General features: G+C 38.7%; 1 protein-coding gene across 1 annotated transcript; it reads right to left on the bottom strand.

Moving 5' to 3' along the window:
* Nucleotides 1-4,567: 4,567 nt before the first annotated feature.
* LOC133529333 (cellular tumor antigen p53-like) lies at nucleotides 4,568-11,931 on the bottom strand. The gene is given in 8 exon segments (XM_061867029.1): nucleotides 4,568-4,596; nucleotides 4,711-4,876; nucleotides 5,924-6,030; nucleotides 6,033-6,112; nucleotides 8,242-8,479; nucleotides 8,941-9,127; nucleotides 9,706-9,804; nucleotides 11,367-11,931. Coding segments are annotated over 8 exon segments (1,113 nt in total). The 5' UTR covers nucleotides 11,574-11,931.
* Nucleotides 11,932-14,805: the final 2,874 nt, after the last annotated feature.

The following is a 14,805-nucleotide window of genomic DNA, read 5'->3' as shown; positions in this document are numbered from 1 at the left end:
TAAAGGAGTGGAGGCCCCCTGGCCCCAATTTTTTTCCAAATAAAATGGTAAATTTTCCGAATTCTCTATTGTGGGGGCCCCTCTTTTGTGGAAGCCCGGGGCAGTAGCCCCGGTTGCCCTCCCCTAAATCCGGCCCTGATGCCGCTAATCATCTTTTGTCCCTTTCCATCATACCAATACGTCGGAAAGGGACAAACGATGATTAGCGGCATTATTCATAAACGTGTACTAAAGTTACGATGCCGCTAATAATCGTTTGTCCCTTTCCATCATACCAATACGTCGGAAAGGGACAAACGATGATTAGCAGCATCGTAACTTTAGTACACATTTATGAATAAGGGGGTATATCAATTTCAAATACATCGTATGCAAAATATGGCTGTGATAAGACAAAATGTATATAGGTATCGACAGGAGAGAGGTTAAGTCTAAAAAAACCGTGCCCCATAGTTTGACATCTAAAACAGATGGCGCTGTACTGCGCCACATGTTTTGCGGTCACTGAATTGTCAAACGTCAAATTTTGACAGTCAGAGATTCGAGTTACCGCAAAATCTATGGAGCGGTACAGCACCATCTCGTGCACGTATCTTAATCAATGTCTTTACTAAATGTAAATGAATAATTACACACACACAACTACACAAGTGTACTAATTGTGTTTATGCAATTAGGTAGGTATTGAATGAATGAGTAAAGTGACATAAGCCCACCTTGAAGAAACTTTTTGGTGCATCTTGAACCACCTTGGTCCATCTTTTTGGTTCTACTTTATCGTTACGAAAAAGGAATATTAATTTCTAAATCGACATGCAATCAAATCAATAGTAACCCATAAAAAAAATCTCGCAGATATTAGAGTCTGTTCGGAAAGAGAAGAGTCGTGTATGTATGGGGCATACATTTCACGACTCTTCTTCCGAACATACTACATGATTTTGTTGTTGTGTGTGTGACTTCAACTCTCGTGCCGACACCATACAAGCTTGACTAGTGTCAGACACAAATGCACCTTGTCTTTATCACGGAATTAAAGCTATCATTCCATGTTTTACACGATTGCCAAGCCTCAGTACGATACGCAATATGGGGTTTTATTATTTATTTATTTAATCTTTATTGCACAATACATGAAGGTACAAATGACGGACTTAATGCCTTAAGGCATTCTCTACCAGTCAACCAATCTCTTAGATTAAAAAATAAGTTCTTTCCACAGGCAAGTAAAACTTTTGGAGACAATTCTGAAAACCCCAAACACAATAAGGTATTGCGTTGTTTTATCATAGTTCCTATGGCCACCTGCAGTCTCCATCATCAGATCACCTTGTATGCAAATTTTCAGCTTCATCGGAAACCGGCTCAAATTTAACTTGCAAGATTTGGTATACACTGGTACATTGAAAGTTAAATAAAAGCTTGTAAAAAACCTAGTTCCATAAAGCACATCTGTTAAAAACTTACCACTGGAGATAACTGGGACAAAATAAATGCGACTTTTTACCAATTGAGACACCAACTACCATACCCATACCCTACATATACCCAACCCACCATACCCTACTCATAGTGTTGTGTTCCTGCCGGTGAGTAAGGTTGCCAGAGCTCAACGAGGGGGGGCGGGTTTAGGGTCGGCAACGCGCATGTAAACTCCTCTGGAGTTGCAGGCGTACATAGGCTACGGAGGCTGCTTACCATCAGGCGGGCCGTATGCTTGTTTGCCACCGACGTAGTATAAAAAAAAAACTAGACAAGAAACATTCTTTTTTAAGATGTCCCCATCTTGGGGTAAAAACACGCCATAAGACTTCGCAAGCATGTAAACATAGCAAAGGATTAATATTAACATCAAGATTAGGGTATCATTATAAGTACAATAAAAAAAAAGTAGTATAGTACACTTTTATAAAGTTACAGTAAGCGTTCGCCAATCCGGCACACCCAGTAATTCGGCAATTAGCGTCTCAGATGTCCCGCTCGATAATCCGGCGATACACGGCTGAACGCCGGATTACAGTGGGTGTAGAAATTGTTTCAATAAGGCTTTTATATCCATACAAATTCAATAATACGGCATTTCCTACGAACCGACACAGGGAAAAAAATTTAGGTGCCGGATGAGCGAGTGCATAGTGTATTTAATAACAAGTCCGTAAAAGGGGATAGAATGGCAGCGTCTATTTGCCTCTTTCTCGAGCATGAGATTGAGCGAGAGGCGAATAGTTATTAGTAATTAATTATTCAACCAATCGAAATTATAAAACGTTATACAAAATGTTATAAAACGAAGGCAAGTTAGAAATAAGTTCGAAATTATTCATAATTTTTAACTAAAGAAGAGACGCTTTCCATGTAGACTTTCATACATTGTCTCGCCTGTAGCTATCTCTATTGCATGCGCATAATTATATATTTATATTGCTGTCAATATGGAGTGTGGAATTAAGAGGAGTGGCATCTCTTATGGTAGAACTGTTGCAAGTGTCCAGCTGTCAGCTATAAATAATAGTTCCAAATCTCCCCAGAGTAGCGCTAGAGTAGCTAAGAACCTAGGCGTTATTGAAGGAGTGAATTGCGCTGTCTATGTTTTTATTTTTTTGTTCAAGTACTCTAGGTATTGTAGCGCCACCAATTTAAAGTTTTTGATGACACTTTTTGGTACATGAAGATTTCGTTCCTTATCTCCACCTTCCGTAGCTGTCAAGCTCGCATAGTGACATGACAACCGGCATCATGGGCAGTATGAAGAATAATCTCTTATGGGAGAACTTATAGACGGTAGAGAATGGACAACAATCCCTTATGGCAGAACTGTTGCCAAAGTGATCAGCATTCAGCTTTAAATAATAGTTCCTTATCTCTGATTTTACATGATATTCTAATGTCAATTTTAATTCTAACTATAATTGTAAATTGTTACCATAACTAATGTTAATAGCATAAAATAACTCTGTTACTTACCAATAGTGGAAGAGCAGTATTCTCTTAATACAAGTATTTACAATATTTAAAAAGAGATACTAGCACAATTATATGAACATTGTATGCGACGAAATAAATATTTTTTTTTTTTTTCATTTAATTTTTTTTAATCTCCGGTGGCTCATAAACTTACATGAACCATTCAAAGTATCATAGATGAAATGGGGAGGGCAACAAATAACCCGACCAAATTACGTAGGTTGTTTTTGGTATGTTGTCAGGAATGTTAAAACGTGTTTTTAATTTTGTCGCATTGCGTATGTTCTGTCCCTCACGGGCGCACGCGTATAGCACATCTATAAAAATACTAGTTCTATGACATTTCGGTGTAATGTGGCGCCACCTATTTAATGTTGCACATAGTTTCCTTACCTCTACCCTCCATAATGGGCAGGACAGCAGTATAATTATGCGAGTGCAATAGAGATATCAACAAGCGGGTCAATGAACGAAAATCTACATGGAAAGCGTCTCTGCTTTAAACAGAATAAACACGTCAGTAATTTAATAATGTCAAATTATTTCCTAAAAGTGCATAAGAAGGAAGCACAATTTAAAAAGTAAAATCTAATAAAAACGAATTACAAAGAAGAATAATACTTAGCACTGGAAGTAGCTATAATAGAAATTATCAAAATAATTCTATAATTACCATAATTCTAGACTTAAAAATAAAAAATGCTATAAAAGTAGTACAAAACTACAACAAAATCTTAGGTAACTAGTTAGAAAACAACGAAAACGAATACAACTCATAATTTCATCAAGAACAACAATCAATGAACTTATTGAATTTGTTTGTATTGTAAAATTACCAGAAGTCGGAAGGGGACGCGATTTTATTTAACCCTACATAATTATGTGTATGGTGTTTAAAATCATCGGAGTGTGTGTAACACAGAGTAGTTTTTTTTTTCAAAAATAACACTCAAATTTTAGTCTTAGGGGTCATCCATTAATTACGTCTCACGAATTTCATAGTTTTTTGACCACCATCTTTTCACTTCTGACCAGTTTTTCATCACACCAGCAATTTTTACATTTCATTAAACATTTTTTTAATAATAGTAATATTAGAAATTTACGACACGAAACTGATTAGGAATAAAAATTACACGGATAAAAACGATATGTCATTGCAAAAACTAGTTATTTAGCTGTACTGCGAAAAAAAAATCAAAAACAATTTTCGGCTACCAATGAAAGTTAAAGGGACGTGACAAGTTTGTGACTCCCCCTCCCCCATGACACATTTCTTGACCCCCTCCCTCCCCCTAAACGCGTGACGTAATTAATGGATGACCTCTTGGACTAACTCTAACTAAACAGTTGTTAATATTGAAGACACGATTTTTTGCATTTGTAAAATGGGCACACAATTAATTAAAAAAACTGTAATTAGCATCTAAGGCACTCGGTCGAATTTCCTTTTTTTTTTAAATGATGCACTATTTATAATTTACATCATTAAAGGCCAGAGCAACCCACGTGCGTGTGCGTAGACGAGCGCTAAAAGGTTAATGTCGCAAGCTGTGTGTCACCTCTTATAAGGATCTGTATATTACAACGCTCACGCGCACGCCTAAGCACACGCATCCGGTGTGTTCAGGTCTGAAAAAAGAAGAACAACGGTAAAATCCACATATTTCCGATTGTTTTTCTGATTTAGTTTACAAGTGTTGCTTCAGTTGTCTTCTAAGAGCTGAAATTAAACTATTAGACTACTCAGCCTGTGAGCCCCCCCGGAGCTCCTGGATTTGAGCCGGAGCGCCCGGATGGAGCTCTGGTATTTGTCGGCTTCATGTTCTGGAGTTTTGGCCACTACTGCCTCCATCATGTTCAGCATGACTTCAAGACCGGTGATCATGGTCCGGCGACCCACGATTGGTAGCTGTCGAAGATGAGGTTAGTTTTGAAAGTGTTAAGATTATTCCTAACAATCAAGATACGGGATGACGCCGATGCACGTCTGTAAGATGGACACACTTAAAAGGTCTCAGATCTGTGTTTAGGATAGAGGATTTTAATTAGGAATTTAGCTTAGTGAGCATTCTGGTCAGTTGGAGCGTGCATGGAATGTAGGGGGCAGCACAGCCCCTTGTTTATTGGCGCGAAGTTTAAATGTCAAGTTAAGCTTCCAATGTAGCCCACAAGATGGCAGAAACCTACAATGCATAAGAAAACGGGCGTGAACTGTAGAGGGCGGCACTTGCTTAGGCGTGAAGTGTCAATGTAAAGTTTATGTTTCCGATTTAGGCCACAAGATGGCAGACACTCCAACGCGCACGGCTCCTATAGGTAGTTATCGTATAGATGTCAAATGAGTTCAAGTTTTTAAAGCTTATTTGTGTTTTTTATGAAACGTTACATATGAGCTAATTAAAGACCGACTAGCAAGAGTGGAGATGCTACATATATATCAAATTCGTATGGAATTATGACATATAGGGCAGGGGGCACTTTGTCATTAAATCGGTGCAGCCCTATTACAGAGTTAGTGTAGATGGACCAGCACTTTAAAAAAACTCGTACACGAACGCAAATTACGCATTTTTAAGCGTCTGCTTAGGCATATTGTAAACAAAGATATAGCGGGCGGATACGCCAATCACGAGGCAGGTCCCGCTCGTGTGACGGCATTCGTTATTTGTTATTCGTATCAGGGATTCGGAACCGGGTTTTTTGGAAAAACTTTGAAATAAACATATATTTCGGTTTATTTTATACTCCAAATATAGACTCGGTTGTGTTTTTAGATAACGACTTCGTATTACGAGATTGCCCAATCAAGAAATGAAATAATTAACAAAGAACGAAAAATAACCGTTTTTCGTTCCCATACAAAAAATACCGGTTTCCGATCCCTGATTCGTATTCGCGGGCTGGGTTTCCGCAACTCGACGTGCCAAATTCGCGCCTATTGTGACGGCATACTCACCGGGCGCAGCAGCAGCACGTCGTCGTCGGTTCCACCTTGACCTTCTTGGCCCGCGGCGGCGCGGGGTGTGGGGCGGCGCGCGGCGCTTGTCCGGGCGGCGCGCGCGCGGCGCCCTCGTCCTTGTGCTTGTCGCGGCGCGGGCAGGCGCACACGCGCGCGCCCACCGCCTGCCGCCCGTACACCTGGCCCCTGCGCATGGATCACTAGCCTCTAAACTATTCCGAGGATACAACCTAACATTGATCGAGTAGGATACCTGCATCTCTGTCTTCGGCCTTCGCCTAATATTAAAATACTTGGGGAAATTGCGGGAAGCGCGCACCCGTCGGACGCTACGAGCTTTCGCGAACAAACCACATAGTGAATTGCTTGATTACCGATATTCCTACACAATGTAATCATTCAAACAGTTTGGCAAAGTTAAGAGGCTGTCAATACCTAAAGCGCGCACACTGTCTATTTTGTATCGGAGTAAATGAGATAGCACTGTCGCATGTTACTGGGCCTGGGCGAGGGAATAATAAGAAAATTATTTAAATTAAAAAAAGTGGATTATTAGTGTAATATTTTACTCGTTGGCGGTTTGGATATAAATGTTTTGAATTGTGATTTTAATTGCAGACCCTTAAGTCAAGAACAATAAGACATGGAACCGTTTAATTGTGATTTTAAGACCAATCTTGCAATTATTTTCTATCGAGCCGATTTCGTTCAATCATGTATCGAGTACGACCACGGTCTCTTTGAAATATAATTAATATGAACATAATTTTTCTTACTTCACTAAAACAAATATTCTTTCTTAAAAAAACTGTTTAAGTAACATCAGTTTCAGGACATTGGGTGTTGACAGCCTCTTAAAGGCGCCCACTTAATTTACAATCCGCCGGACGATACCGGCCTATCAGTGAGAACAAAAAGTTAACAACAGTTCCGACAACAACTGACAGGCCGATACCGTCCGGCGGCCTGTTAATCGGTAGGCCCTTGGGTCAATTTCGTTGCTTTGGAATTTAAACAGGTAAACGAGATGACGCTATACACTCCACACATTTTAAGATAACTCTGATTGTCAAAAGTTGACGCTTGACAATTATATGACGCAGTCAGTGAACGAAAATAAACATGGCTCTAATTGCCGACATTATTTTTTTTTAAATAGAAACATGCAATGTTTTAAATTCCTAACAAATATATAAAAAAAAAAAACAAGTATGAAAATGATTCGAGCCATGTGTGGTGGAAAGAATAGGCGCTGGCAAAAGTATATAAGCTGCGGAGACCCGCAACGCTGGTAATTCTGCCAGAACCTAAAAGAGTAATGACGCTAGAAATGCTGCACAGAATAAACTAGTTACATGCCGATTTAGACTGTTAGGTAGATATAAGACCGATATTATAACTTAAATTTAAAACAATAGCGCAACTAAATAAATACCATTATTTCATTTTACTTTGTTTCGACAGGTCAAATGCTATGGTCTAAAATATAGCTTATTATTATTCATTATGTAAAATATTATTAGGTGGTTTTAATTATTGTTTAAGGAATTTTTATTTAGACTGTTCATTAAGTAATACGTTAAAGTTTCCGTTTAAGACCATAATATTTTGCAGTGTAAATATATCTATAGGTATTGAGTTTTTATCAAAAATACGGTTTATATTTGATTCTTCGTATTGGTGGTGGGATAGTATTCCAGCACTTGTCGCTTGACACTTGAAACTTCCGAGAAAAGTTCGGCGTTTGTGAGGTTAATAGCTTACACCAAAGCACGATTTGCTCTGTACCTCTTGGGATGACGACGAGTAATCGAGCTTTTTGTGCAAGTATTTTAAGATTTATGACGTTAATGTTCGATTAAAGAAGATATCAGAAAATCGTAGCGAATGAAATGTTTAAAGATTGTTGCATTATTTAGATAATCGAATGAGTGCGTGGCAGAATTTTACACAGAAAACCTATAAGTAGGCATTTTGACTCTTTGAACTCAATACAGCGCATCTGCTTTGGATGTCAAACTAAGGGCACGCTTTTTTTCTTAGGCTCTCTCTGTATTACATATCAATTCTCTTGGATAAAACTATAGCTGGAAGTTACACAAAACAACGGAGAAGTACGGAGTACCACGAGTCGGGGAGCGAGGGCGCTCCGCAGTAGAACACGAACGCAAGTGATTTTACTCAAAGTAGGTATAGGAGTCGCTGTAAACATTAGCTACTACTAATTTCGACGACCTGTCTGACCGTGTGGGACTTAGTCAATTTGTGTAATAATGTCCTATGTCCCAATTTATTATCTATAATGATAAACTTACGTGTGATCTTCTAAAGTGAAGATGATATCGATAGACCGCCTATTGATCCCACTGGAGCAGGAATTCTTGCACACGAACTGGTAGGCGTGTGAGCAGGGCTCCTGCGGGCGGCCGTCGACGCGCAGCAGCACGGAGTACCACGAGTCGGGCAGGCAGGCCGCGCCGCAGTAGTACACGCCCTGCGTGCCCGGCGCGGCCGACGAGTGGAGCACGTTCTGCACTATGGTCGGGTCTATGCCTGGTCATATTGAAATGAGTTAGCATTTCTAGTTACTTTTAATCTATCCCCATTTAAATATACACATAAAAGTCACGTTATATATTATAGAAGACAAGTAACACACAGCCTTAACTTTAAAAAGGGAACTTGAAATTTGAATACTTACAATATTTTATTCGTTGAAATATTGTACAGCTCCACTAAGAATTTTTTTTTGAAAATTCAACCCCTAATGGGGTAAAAAGGGGATTGAAACTTTCTATCGACTTCTTAGCATACAACAGTGTAATCGAGAGGCTAGTATTAACAAAATATTCTTTATAAATAATTAATATACTAGCGGATGGTAGCGGGAATCTGAAATTTATTTTTCACCCCATTTTTCATCGATTTAAACAGCTATGCCTGACAACATGGGACTACTCGTATGTATTTTGGGCTTATACATATATTGATGTCATAGGTTAAAATATACCCACCAGCATTAGCGCTCTCATGTGTATGCTGCAGGCATCTCTCCACTCTCTTCTCGGACTGGGCATCATCCGAGAACACGGTGGTGGCGCGCACGAACATGGGGCTGCCCGCTCGCTCGAAGTCCCAGCGGAACTGGACTGGGAAGTTGGTTTTGATGTCCACGTAGATGCGGTTGAGCTGGTGCGAGTACTGGAAAGTAACACTTTAGTGCTAATTTCCATTGTTTGACTTAAGATTAAGAGCATTAAAAAAAACAGATTTAGAATATAAAATTTGCCTATTTTATTAAATTAACCCCAAACCTTTCAAATTTTAGTAAATAAAATTTTGAAAATAGATTGAAATAAAAATCAAGAATTTTTTTTGTCAATCACTATGCAGTGTAAAGTTTAATAATGAAAAAAATCTAACTAGCATCACTTATTACTTCATTCCAAAATAGCAGGGATCGGAAACCGGTATTTTTTGTATGGGAAAGAAAACGGTATTTAATTTCTAATTGGACAATTTAATAATAAGTCGTTATCTAAAACACAATAGAATTCGACATTTGTAGTATAAAATAAACCGAAATATATGGTTATTTCGAAGTTTTATCGAAAAACCGGTTCCGATCCTTGCAAAATAGTGTTCGTATTAAATTTGTGCAGTTACGTCTAAGGAACAAAAATGAAGTATAAGCCATCACTGATTAATGCCACTTCCTGAATGAAATTCCAGACAAAATACTAAAGTTTCTGAAGTAACTACTGACTAGAACAACTTACCAAGTACTTCTTGCGGTTGGTGTCTGCAGCATTGATCTCGACGACGAAGTTCAGGCCTCCAGGGAACGGCGTGCGCGCCGGCGGGCCGCGCGGCGACACCTGGGTATAAGGACTACATATAAACATGTAACACAGTATTAGTGAACTTCGTCGGTGGTTCAGGGACCTGTGCTACATAGACCTTTACATCGCAACGGCCTAACCAAATCGATAACAGCCTATAGATAGTGACCCTACCTACAATGCTGGTCCCGTGTTTATTTATTTTTTAAATTCCGAAGTTATTAAATCTTCTTTCTTATGTTGCGGCCTCTGCTTTGCATTTTTTTGACGTGACAACGTCTTATAATTCGATGGAGCCGGATGCACGCACGAAAAAACAAGACGCATGCGACGTTACCTCGCTCTGAGACGTTCCATTTAAGGCTTGAAGTGCAAGCGAGAGCGCGCAACGAGCGACAAAGAGGCACAATCGGCCTCCGCGTTCGGCAGCGTTCGACATCTGTCTCTCTCCTACTTGAGTGAGCGATGCGTCCGCGTGGACAGCTGCTATACAATAATACATTTACATGTTTTCGTCAAGTATGAAGTGAAATATATCCATACAAAATATCTATCAAACAAAGAAAATTAAAATTTTCTTTTGAGAAATGAAACCATTCCATCAGTATTTTCTTATGACGTTGTCACGTTCAACTATCGTCAGTAAACCGACTTTACAGACAACCATTTTTTTTTATCACAGTGTTGCAATGAAAACGAAAAATATACATACAAGAAAAGGCAAATTATATGTACAAAAGCAAATATTTTCTAGAAACCCAATCAGAAAATATACTGGCAAGGCACATACACAGGCTAAGATTTTTAAAATATTTAATCAAGATAACAGTAATACCTAACCACTGAACTATATACACTTTATCATAAATTAAAATAAATAATTAGCACATTTTAAACTATAGAAGGGCGTGCATCCATCTTCTCACAGAACCTCAAACATTCATCACGCACAACTGCTTGCCTGCCTGCAAACAAATCACACTGACAGGCTGATCCGAGGAGTGCATTAAAAAAAAGAAAATTGAATTAAAATAAATTGAAAAGGCAGGATGCAGGATACTGCATGCAGTAGTGATGCTTCGCGCGGCAATGTCCTTCCGATATGACTATTTGTGTCGACACGCCTGTTCCGTGTAAGATTCGAAACCTCCCTCTGTTGGGGTTCGAATCATAATCTTCCACTGACTTCGGTCCTGGGCAATTTGGGTATCCTCCTCCCACCTCATCGCCAATAAACCTAACTCTTGCTCCACGGAACAGCGCCAAGTTTTAGGGCAATCATAATCGCCTATTAATTCTTCTTCCTTCCATCCTGTTACCCCCTGCTGGGGTGTTGGGCTCGTACGATTTTCTTCCACTGACTCCGGTCCTGGGCAGCTTGGGTATCCTCCATCCCATCCTCAATACACCCAATTCTTGCTCAACGGAACGGCGCCAAGTAAATTTAGGGCGTCCATGTTTTCGTTTTCTGGGCATCTTCCAGGTCAGGGCCACTTTGGATACGTGGCTTCCTGAGGATATGCCCAATCCCATGCCATTTGCACGTTTGGATCTCCTAATAATTAGTATGAAAAAAGAAGTCTAAACTCCATACTTACCGGCATCATGTCCTCTACACTAGGCACACTGGGCATGGCATAGGCGATGTCCAAAGTCTCCTCCGAGACATCTGGTGGAGAGAGCACCACAAGGTTGCCCTGGCTGTTGAAGGTGCCCAGTGGCCCTAGGTCTTCAAGGTTCATGCTGTCAACACTGGAAAACAAAGGATTCTTTACAATACACTGTGTTTTATGGTGTATTCCCATCTGTGCCCGCCTCACGTGACCACCGCCATACACAGGCGGACACAGATGGGAATACACTGTTTTTTTATTGAATCAGTTAACTTCGGGGTAAGTATGTTTAAGGAACCTAAATGTCATATTGTAATTTCAAAAATGAGTATACTTTTTTATAAAAAGTAATTAAATGGTGTATAGCGTTGTTGAAATACGGGCGTTATTATTTAACTCGACCAAAGATTTGAAAACTACGACATATCAATAACATTTCGAACATCGAACGTTCTAGATAGCACTTGCGTTAAGCAGCAAATGTATTAACTCTTACTAAACACTGATCAATATGTAAATAGACCGTAAGGTAAGTGTACACGTTAATAGGGGCCTAATGAAATAAAAATAAATTATTGATTATCTCCGAAATGGAGTTAATTAGAATACCGGTGTCTTTGAGAAAGTAACTTAATTTAAGCACAGGAGTGCAACCTAGAAATTAACGAAAAAAAAAGGTGTTTAAAGGAGTATCGAAGTTTTAATATTGTTAGTGTGTGGTAGTTTTTAAGTCCTAGAATAAGTCTTTATTTAATAATACCTTGGTATATAATAGGTACTTAAAAATCTTGTATAAGCAATAAATGAATTATGAAAAGCTATGAAAAAAAGGGAAAAACCTACTTTGGTTAGTAGGTACATGTCATTTGAGACAATGCGTACCTTTCCTTTTGATGAATAATGTGGCCCTAGGTCTTTTAGGTTCATGCTGTCCACGCTGGGGTCAAAGGATACTTTGGTTAGTATTTGGTTTGGTTAGTATGTGTCTCCCAAAGATTTCTGCCTACACCACTGGTACTTGGCCATTAGCCGGGTCCACACAGAGCGAGCATACGCGCGAGGCAACTTCCTCATGCACAATACGGCCAGTGTAGTAGACATGCGCGAAACAGTGCTTCAAAAAGTAATGCTATATCACATCACTTTTTCGAAAACGTAATGTTACACTGAGATTTTTTATTTTATTTTATTTTATTCGGAAAACCAACAGCTTAATAAACTAAAACTAGGTTGACATAAATATGTATCAGGGAAGCCAATTACAGGTTTCCACAGACAGGATACAAAGGTAGTCATATTACAGGTTAGCACAAAATTAAAGACTTTACAGACGCCAAAACATGCTATGAGAAAAGAAAGAAGTAATTTGTTTCTTATTTAAATCAATAAATTAAAATTAAACCTATGCTAATCTTCTGCAGGCAGGGGAGCAAAGAAACTAGATGCCATGAGGTTTTTAATTGTAGCAGGTTTCATTAGATGTAAATCCAGTTGATCGTTGCTATGACACAGTTCATTCATTGATCTCGGAGCTCGGACAAAGTATGAATTTTGACGATAGTTGGTTTTGGTCGGTGGAAGTGACAAAGGTCGGTAGTGTCTAGAAGAAGCTCTGGGGATACGAAAACTAATATTCATAACCAGTTCCGGGCTATCAACAGATCCGTTTAAGATTTTAGTTAAGTAGACTAAGTCAGTGATTTTTCTTCTCAAATCTAGGGGAAGAAAATGGTGTCTTACGCACCTGTCACGATAACACAAGTCTGTAGTTTTAGTTTTGAATTGAAGGAATTTTAAAACTTTCTTTGAATGGACTCAATTCGTTTAATGTAGATGTCGTAACAAGGATTCCACACAACGGATACATATTCGAGGATAGATCGCACAAACGAGCAGTATAATACTTTTATAGGCTTTACTTTTTTAAATTTTGATGTTGATCTCATGATAAAGCCTAGAGACCTGGAGGCTTTCTGTACTATTTTGTTTATATGGTTATCAAATAGAAGCTTGGGGTCTTGATAAATACCTAAATCTCTGGTTGAATGTGAATTGGCGATGCTAGTTGAGTTAAGTGTGTAGTTGAACAAGATTGGGTTGGGTTTGCGAGGTAAACGACATGGTATGACACTTTGCAACATTAAGGTCTAATCTGTTTTCGATACAGTATTTAGAAAATCTATTTAGGTCATCCTGTAATAACAAACAGTCGTTAACATTCTTAACAGCTCTATATATTTTAGTGTCATCAGCATAAAGAAGAAAATGAGAGTGTTTAAAAATACAGTGGATATCGTTGATGAAAATGACAAATAGTAAAGGACCTAACAAAGATCCTTGCGGCACACCGGAAGGAATGCCAACCCAGGATGAAGTAAAACCGTTTATTGCAACCGATTGAGATCTATTTTGCACATAAGAAGTGAACCATCTAAAAAGATTTCCGTGGATGCCGCAATTTAATAGCTTCTGAATTAGTATATGATGGTCTATTCTGTCGAACGCTTTACTGAAATCAGTATATATGGTGTCTACTTGGCCACCAGACTCCATGTTACGTGAAGTATAATCACAAAATATTAATAAATTGGACTCTGTAGACTTATTTTTAACAAACCCATGTTGTTCGGTGATAAAAGATATTTTAAGAGATGAATAAACTTGGCTATGGACGATTTTTTCTAGTATTTTAGCAAAAATACATAACTTCGATATAGGTCTATAATTTTTTATGTTAGAACGGTCACCAGACTTATGCACAGGAGTAACAAAGGCAGATTTCCAGATTCTAGGGACAGTGCCTTCAGCCAGGGATCGACGGAAAATAACACAGAGGGGATTAACGAGACTTTCAGCACAATTTGAAATTAAGATAGGCGGTATAAAGTCGGGACCTGCCCCTTTGTTAAGATCAACAGACTTTAACAGTTTAAGGACTTCGTTAGAGTTAATTTCAATGTCGCATATGCTAGTGCTAGTAGCGGTAGGTTCAATCATAGGTTGAACGCCACTTGAGCTACTGCAGAGAAAGGTAGTTTTGAAATAATCGGCAAATAAATTACAAACAGATTCACCAGTATCGGCTTGAGTAGAATCATATTTCATAACAGCTGGGAGACTCTGAGATCCTTTACTGAGCGATTTAGTGTATGACCAAAAATATTTTGGGTTATCTACAACCGCGTTTTCGACTCTGCTGATATAGTTTTTGTAACAAATCTCCTCTAACATTTTAGCTCTCCGTCTAAGTAATGAAAAAGTTTGTAAATCAGAAAGGCAGCCATACTTTTTATATTTCTGAAAGTACTTATGTTTTTCTTTCAACACTTTTTTTAAAGCCGGACTAAACCACTGGGGATACTTATTTGGGAAAACAATTTTATGAGGTATAAATTTATCTCTTAAATTGTAAATAGTTGAATTA

Source organism: Cydia pomonella, chromosome 20 (genome assembly GCF_033807575.1).
Source record: "Cydia pomonella isolate Wapato2018A chromosome 20, ilCydPomo1, whole genome shotgun sequence".
In the NCBI taxonomy this organism is placed as follows: domain Eukaryota; kingdom Metazoa; phylum Arthropoda; class Insecta; order Lepidoptera; family Tortricidae; genus Cydia; species Cydia pomonella.
The sequence above is the reverse complement of the archived record's forward strand: the minus strand, read 5'-3'. Positions and strand labels throughout refer to the sequence as shown.